At 31.9% G+C, this 8,195-nt stretch overlaps 1 protein-coding gene across 1 annotated transcript; it reads left to right on the forward strand.

Moving 5' to 3' along the window:
* The first annotated feature begins 7,357 nt into the window (after nt 1-7,357).
* On the forward strand, nt 7,358-7,909 carry LOC141613935 (uncharacterized). The gene has a single exon (XM_074432677.1). The coding sequence runs from the start codon at nt 7,358-7,360 to the stop codon at nt 7,907-7,909; it is 552 nt and encodes a 183-aa protein (XP_074288778.1).
* Nucleotides 7,910-8,195: the final 286 nt, after the last annotated feature.

The raw sequence follows: 8,195 nt of genomic DNA on the forward strand, positions 1-8,195 counted from the left end.
GGGTAGGAGTTGTCAGGAGCTAATGTAAAGACTTGGGAGACGTCTAATAGTCGCGAACTCGCCCTACAACTTTAAACTGGTCACTATGGGGTGTCATGGGATCGCTATGTGTTTACTAATGTTTATTTGAATATGATGGATGGATGAGATGTAATTGAATGGATGGATGTATAAGAATATGATTTATGATTAAGAGCATGTTATATGATGAAAAGGAGAATTTATAATGTGGCTACTAGTAACATGTGATTAGGAGATGTGATATGATTATACATGATTTTGTTTGCGTAAGGTTATATAATAAAGTTATATACTTGTTTACTGTTGTGTCATATGCACATGTTGGATGAAGGTTGTGGTTGAAATAGATGAATTGATTGGAAAAGATGGAGTGACAATTGCATGAGAATATGAATTTCGTGATTAAAAATATGTTTTGGTGACGAAGTGGGGTTGTAATATTGTTGTATTAGTAACATGGGAATAGGTGTTGTAATGTATAAGTATGTTTTGTTTTACGAAAAGTTGTAAAGTTAAAGCATGCGTGTAGTACATGATTGATAAGTTGAATATTATATGAGCATGATAGATGTTATTGTTTGGCTTTTGGTAGATAGTAACATGTGGTTAGGGATACTGGTTTTACAAGTATCGAGTCGCTTTTGTTCACTTTGTTGATGTTTAAGTTGTTTGAAAGGAAAATCAAGTAGTTACGTTGTCCGATTATAGAGAGGTTGTCTTTAAACTGTTATAACTTGAGATATATATATGACTTTGATGTGATTACAATTGGAGGTGATAGCTTGTTCTTTTATGATTCTAAACATAGGTCACACGCCCAAAATGACCAAGAAACGAGTGAGATATGACCGTTTTACGAAAATTGGACAGTGTTGAAAACTGCTTAGGGTACTCGATCGAGTGGCTCTTACTCGATCGAGTGAACCTCTTGTTACTCGATCGAGTAACCCTTACTCAATCAAGTAGCCCCGGTAATTTCTTATACGTGCTTCTGACCTTCACCTACTCGATCGAGTAGGCTGCACTCGATCTAGTGACCCCTGATTTGGGTCATATGCTTATCTTTTTACCTCGTCGCATATCATGTTTAATTCAAAGGTGTTCTTTTGCTTCTTTATGCATTGTTTTATGTATGAGTTGAATCTGATGCGTAAGTTACCAGATCTTATGATGTAATGAGTAACACCTTGTGATGGGCGTGAGTTTGGTGAGGAGGACATGAGTTATATGTGGTTGCGATGGATAGTGGAAAAAGAAAAGGGAGGTTAATGAGCTTATTGAGGCATGAAGCATGTTTTGTGAGATGCGATGAGTAATATGATTGCGTGTTGAGTAATTTAAAAGTAAGTGAATATGAGTAAGTGGGTGATGTAAGTTTATGGAACGTGAGAATGAAAAGATTGAAATGAGGGATGCAAATGGTGGTAACTTGGGATGTTTAAGGATTATGAAGGGAGATAGTTATAACTGGGTTCGTTAAGGATATATGTAATGGAAATATCGTTGTAGATAGATGGAAAAAAATGGTGTATAAAGAGCTTAGATTGAGTTATGTATTGATGTGGATTTGTAGATAGAGATTTAGTTTGGGAATTTGGATTATCAAGAGGTGAGCCTAGTGTGTAATTTCCTTGCGCAACTAACGGTATAAAATGAGTTTTGGTTTCTAGAGGCAAAGGTTGAAGAGTAAACTTTGCTTTTGTGGATTGATTAGTGGTAAGTGTGAGTGAGTAGAATTATGAGAGAGGACCCATGGTAAGAAAGAGTGAGAAGGTACCGATATGAAGTAATGGAATATGAGTTTTGGAGCAACGAAAAGGTAACCAGATTGTTGGAGTATGTGTCCTCAACAATAGCGCGATCACATGTTTAAATCTCAAAATAAGAATACGTAAGGGATGATTCATTTATATAGTCAACTGATCAACATTAATTAGTAAGGATTGCGCGAAAGTGGTAATTAGGCCCCTTAACTCTGTTCAATTGTGAAATTAGGCCCCATAAGTTTTATTTGGAGCAATCATACCCCTTAAGTTTCACCAAAAGTGAAATTCAACCCCATTTTCATAATTTTCACCAAATTCTTATATTAATATCACTTTTAATACAATTTATCAAATATAAAATATATTTTTTATAATTTTAGAACTTTTATATTTATATTAAATATTGAGAATTATTTTATTTTGAATTTTATAATATATAGACAATTTATTATATATGTATGAATGTTATATAAATTATAAATAATTTACTAAATATGTATGCAAAAGTGTTCTTCAATGATTAATAAATTATGTAAAAATTCGTAAAGTTGCAATTAGTAATTTTTAGTTATTTAATAAATTATTTAATACCAATATAAATTGTTTTTAATTAAAATTCTTGTGTAAATTTAAAAAATGGGGTTGAATTTCACTTTTGATGAAACTTAAGGGGCTTGATTGCTCCAAATAAAAGTTATGGGGCCTAATTTCACAATTGATCAGAGTTAAGGGGCCTAATTACAACTAGAGTTTAACACTACTGTCGTTTGACGGTGGTGATCAGTTGATCCCTTAAGGTCACACCTATAGGACAATTCCCTTAATAGATAAGTTGATTAATTGTATATCGATACAAGTTAATCAATTCCTTAAATTTGAACAATTCACTTGTGAGTGAGAATATTTATATCTTATCGTAATTTGATTAAATAAGATTTATTTTAGTAATTAAAAGATTTTATTACTAAAATTCATTATTGTTTATGAAACAATTGAGATACGAATGAATGGTTAATTATAATTACAAAATGTTGTGAATTATATTAACATGTCCCATTTTATACCATGTAATTGTGAATTACTAGACAATTTGTTATATGTAAATTAATTAATATATATATTGATATTTATTTGATAAATATGCATTAAATTAATTAATAACATGTTACATACTACATGTGACATATTGTGTGACAAATGACAAATTGACAAAATAAAATGGAAGTCCATTTTATGAGTGGATCGAAAAATTGTGGGGTTTATAGGATAGTGGATGTTTTATTTAATTGATAAATAAAACACCATCATAACCTAAATAATAGCCTTACACACCTAATATTCGGGTGAAGGCCATGCATTGGCCTTCCACCACCCCCAAAACCGGCTCCCCCTTTGTACATAGAGAAGTAGTTCTCTTTTTTTCATTCATGCAATTTTTATATAATGATTATTCTCTTCTCCATCATCTCTCTAAAAGAGTTTTAGAATCTCTAAAATTGTTCATCATATATTCTAATATTAATATAAACATTATTACTAGTGTAGTAATACATATTATTAGAATCATTTAAGGATTACTAATATATCTATCTAGTTAATTTATATATTAGTTTTAAGGGAAAGTCTTGGGTGCAATTGTTAAGGAGTATCTCTATACTTGAGGTTGGAGGATCATCCATATTTTAAGCTTAAGAACCAATAAGGAAGGTGTCCTTATTTGTGCCCTTATTTCGAACAAAATATTTTGTAAGGAACATTGTTTTCTTCTTTTATCTCTTATTTGGTTATGCATGCACTAGATCTTAATGAACTTATATTAATATGTTAATTAGTTAACCATTTGAAAAGTCTAATATTAGGTATATGAACCTAACAATTTGTATCAGAGCATAGGATATTGCATGCATAATCGATTTATAGTTATTTCGAGTTATTAGTAACTTAATTAAAACTAAAAATTTGTGATTTATTAGAAAAAACCACAAAATCATGATGCATGTTGTATATTCTGGTCCTAAAATGTATTTAGGTCATTTTGATGATTTATGGTATTTTATTGCTCATATTAATGATTTTTAGTTATTTTATTACATTTTAATGACTAAAATGGTATTTAAAATGCTAAAATAGTTAGACATAGTTTATGACCTTGAAATTTTTATAGAACCTCACAGACATATTTTACGCTTTGTATGTAAAATTTCGTATAAATTTGATTTATAATGCAAGATTTATGATTTTTATGAAATAAAAATGGATTAAAAGGAGGTAAAATGGTTAAAAATGGTTTAATTTTAAAACAGGCCATAAAATTTTAATATGTTATCATATGCACATTTTACTCACTGTGTGTAAAATTTAAGATGAACTTGATTTATTTTGCATGATTTATGAATTTTTAGTGTAAAAATGACATAAATAGTGACTATTTTAGCATAAATAGCTAAAACAAATTACATGGCATGAAAAAATTATTTTAGGGAGCATTTATATCCCACTTATCAGATATAAAGTTGTAAAATTGATTAGATTAATTTTTGTATGCTTTTGATGTTTTATTTGATAAAACCGATAAATCGCAACTACATTTTCTCGAAATAAATTCAAAAATTTTAAACCATGATTTTTGACATTATGAGTGTCATGGATATATTCCAGAATGTTTAGAAAATTAAAATTAAAATTTTGAAATTATTGTAAATTAATTTGGATTTATTTCATAAAAGTTATGATTTTAGGGTCAAAATGAGCATAAATATTATATCAAGTTGAATTATTATCAAAAATTGAGTAATGACTAATTTTGAGTCCTAAGAGAGTTAGGATAATTAACTTGGACTAAAATTAGATTTTAGTATTACTTTGCGATTTTAATAAGTTAAAATTCGTGAATTTCCATAAAACCGGGTTATATGATCGATATAAGTTAAATAGGGCGATTTGACACATAATTTGGCATGATAGATACATATTATAATGCTGCATATTTCATTGTTGAATGTCATATTTTATTTATGTAATTTTGAATTATGTAATTTATCTTAGTATGACCTTAGTTTTTAATCGATATTACCCGAAATGTAAGGGGATATTGATTCGGTTGTAATTTAATGTGATCTCATATCACTTTTATTTTTACTAGTTTTTCATATTACAAATGTATAATAGGAATAGCTATGTATTTTTTTTATTATTATTATTATTTGTAATTCCGAAGTTCCTTCAAGATGGTGCCATTCGGAAAGGCGTTCCGACAAAGACGGTGTTCTTGGGAGACATGCCGCTTGAAGATTCAAGGGACCAAAGGAGTTGGTTTCCGAATTTATAATTGATTATTTGATTTTATATTTTAGGAAGACTATACTAGGAATTTATTAATTTGCTTTGCATTTCTTTTAATATGTTGCATGCATTGCCAAATCGCCATAATAAGACATGCATATCATATCGAGTCTTCGACCGTGTCAGTTATAATTATCGATAATTCGACTTTTTGCTCACTTAAAATTGATAGATAATAAATTGACAAGACCTTTACTTTTTAAAAGATTGAGACTTAGCCTTACCAAATAGTAGGAGGCCATGAATCTCAATTTCATAAGGGGTACAATACGATTTTTCGGGGTACTTCTATTGACGTTGGGTAAGTGGGGTAATAAACAAGTTATTACACTTCGAAAATTTGGTTGATCTCAACGAAGGTATTTTGCGACCGTAGCCGTAATAGGTTCGGGCTAAAGATGAACTTAACGTAAATTCATCGACCGAGAATTCTAATTGTAGAATCTGTTAAGAGGGTTAACGCACCAAGTTATATTAGTAAAGGTGTAGAGGGCTCGTTGGCTCACATCCAAGTTAATATGAATTTTGGGTCTCGGAATCATTTATCATAGTTGGGTAAAGGTCACTATAAAAATGCTAAAACTTGTTTTTTTTTTTAAATATTTACAAGTTTTATTAAAACGATAAATGTTAATTAATTTCCTTCATATCCGTTTTTGTAGTTATTTTTCCGCAATGGATTCATCTAATTCTATTACACTGATCACCATTAATTCATGGCTCCAATCATTCAATGAAAAATGCTCCTTGTATGACAATGACACGACTAGAGAATTACGCTTTGGAATTGGTGAGGATGGAAATCTTTGTTACCTTACCACTTCCACACATCCCACTCTCATATTCATGCCTACCTCTTTGGTAAGAGAATCTTGTGAAGAAAATCTTACTAATTCCAAGGCATCCTTGTTTGTAGAAGCAAGGAGAAATATTATATTGAGTGGAAGTTCTAGCAAGAATGTCCTTGCAACTGAAAGGAGTAATGGTATTGTTAAAGGAATGGCAAAGAAGGGTAAGAAACTCAAACCCGATTATGGATTGGAAGTGGATAGTGAGACTACCACAACCAAAACCAAGAAGGGTGCCCAATCCTACGATGAATGTCATTATTGTAATGTCATGGGCCATTGGAAGCGAAATTGCCCTAAGTATTTGGGAGATATCAAAGTTGGACTTGTCACTCCAATCGGGGTTAAGTAATGTGGAAGCACTTAGCAAGGGTGACGTAGATCTCCGATTAGCAAATGGATCTAGAATAGCCGCCATTTCAAAGGGAACATATGTGATTGCCTTAGCTAAGTGATTTTAAGTTGCATCTACATAATTGTTATTATGTACCCACTTTGTCTAAAAACATTATTTCCATTTTTATGTTAGACATGGAAGGATTTTTCTTTCGCCATCAAAAACAATCGTAGTATTTTGTTTAAAATGACTTGGCCGTGAGCCAAGCCACTTCTATATATGGTATTTATGTTTTAGACACTTCCAACTCAACTAAAGATATCTATAACATACAATCCAAAAGACTCATAATAAGTGACCCAAATGAATCGTACATTTGGCTTTTTCGATTAGGTCACATAAATGAGAAACACATTAAAAGGCTAGTGTCGATTGGATTTATTGGACCATTTGATTTTCAATCATATGGAATATGCGAATCTTGTCTCCTTGGCAAAATGATTCGTGCTCTCTTTAGTGGTAAAGGGACACGAGCAAGTGATTTGTTAGGACTAATACATACCGATGTATGTGGTCCAATGAGTATCACCGCTAGGGAAAATTATGACTATTTCGTCACATTTACCGATGATTTAAATAGATATGGGTATGTTTACTTAATAAAATATAAAAGTGAAGCATTTGAGAAATTTAAAGAATTTCAAAAGGAAGTACAGAACCAATTGAACAAGAAGATTAAAGCACCACTATCCGATCGTGGTAGAGAATATCTTTGCAATGAATTTAATTCTCACTTAAAAGATTGTGGTATTGTATCACAACTCACTCCACCTGGCACACCTCAACTAAATGGTGTTGCCGAAAGGAGGAATCGAACTCTACATGATATGGTTCGATCTATGATGAGTCAAACGGATCTACCGGATTCATTTTAGGGTTTTGCAATTCTAACGGCCATAAAATCTTTAAACCAATGTCCAACCAAATCTGCAGATAAGACTCCATATGAGATATGGAAGGGAAAAGTCCCAAACTTGTCATATATGAAAATTTGGGGTTGTGATGCTTATGTCAAGAATAAATCTACCGATAAGCTAGCACCTAAATCTGACAAGTGTTACTTTATAGGTTATCCAAAGAACACTCGTAGATCTTACTTCTACAACCGTCATGAAAACAAAGTGTTTGTGGCTTATGTGGCCGTCTTTCTAGAATTGGATTACATTTCTAGAAGACAGAGTGGGAGAAAATCCACAAACTGGAGAAGAGTTGCAGAAGATGTTTCTTCATCGTCTAATCGAGTTATTGTTCCTTCCGAACCTAGGAGGTCAGGTAGAGTTAGTCGCCAACCCGATCGATATGTGGGTATCATCGAGCTGGACGACGAATTAGACGTCTTACTTTTGGAAAGTGACGATTCCGCAACCTACAAAACTGCAATTTCTATTCCGAATTCAACTTTATGGCAAGAGGCCATGCAATCCGAAATAAATTCTATCCATGAGAACCAAGTGTGGGACTTGGTTGATTTGCCTAATGATGTGAGACTTCTTCATTGCAAATATATCTTTAAAGGTAAAGAATGGTATAGATAGACATGATGATGTCTATAAAGCAAGGTTAGTTGCAAAAGGTTTCACTCAAGTTCATGGTTTACACTATGATGAAACCTTTGCCCCTATAGCCATTGCTTAGATTAATTCGGATCATGTTAGCGACAGACGCATTTCATGATTATGAAATATGGCAAATGGATATCAAACCCACCTTCCTAAAGGGTATTTAGTGGAGAATGTGTTCATGACACAATCCGAAGGTTTTGTAGATCCTAAGAATCCTAACGTGATATGCAAACTTAAGAGATCCTCTACGGTCTTAAGA

This window comes from Silene latifolia, chromosome 11 (assembly GCF_048544455.1).
Source record: "Silene latifolia isolate original U9 population chromosome 11, ASM4854445v1, whole genome shotgun sequence".
Lineage (NCBI taxonomy): Eukaryota > Viridiplantae > Streptophyta > Magnoliopsida > Caryophyllales > Caryophyllaceae > Silene > Silene latifolia.

Bases quoted from the DNA above. Each gene is read 5' to 3' on its own strand.
- LOC141613935 (XM_074432677.1), top strand. From the start codon at position 7,358: ATGAAAATTTGGGGTTGTGATGCTTATGTCAAGAATAAATCTACCGAT.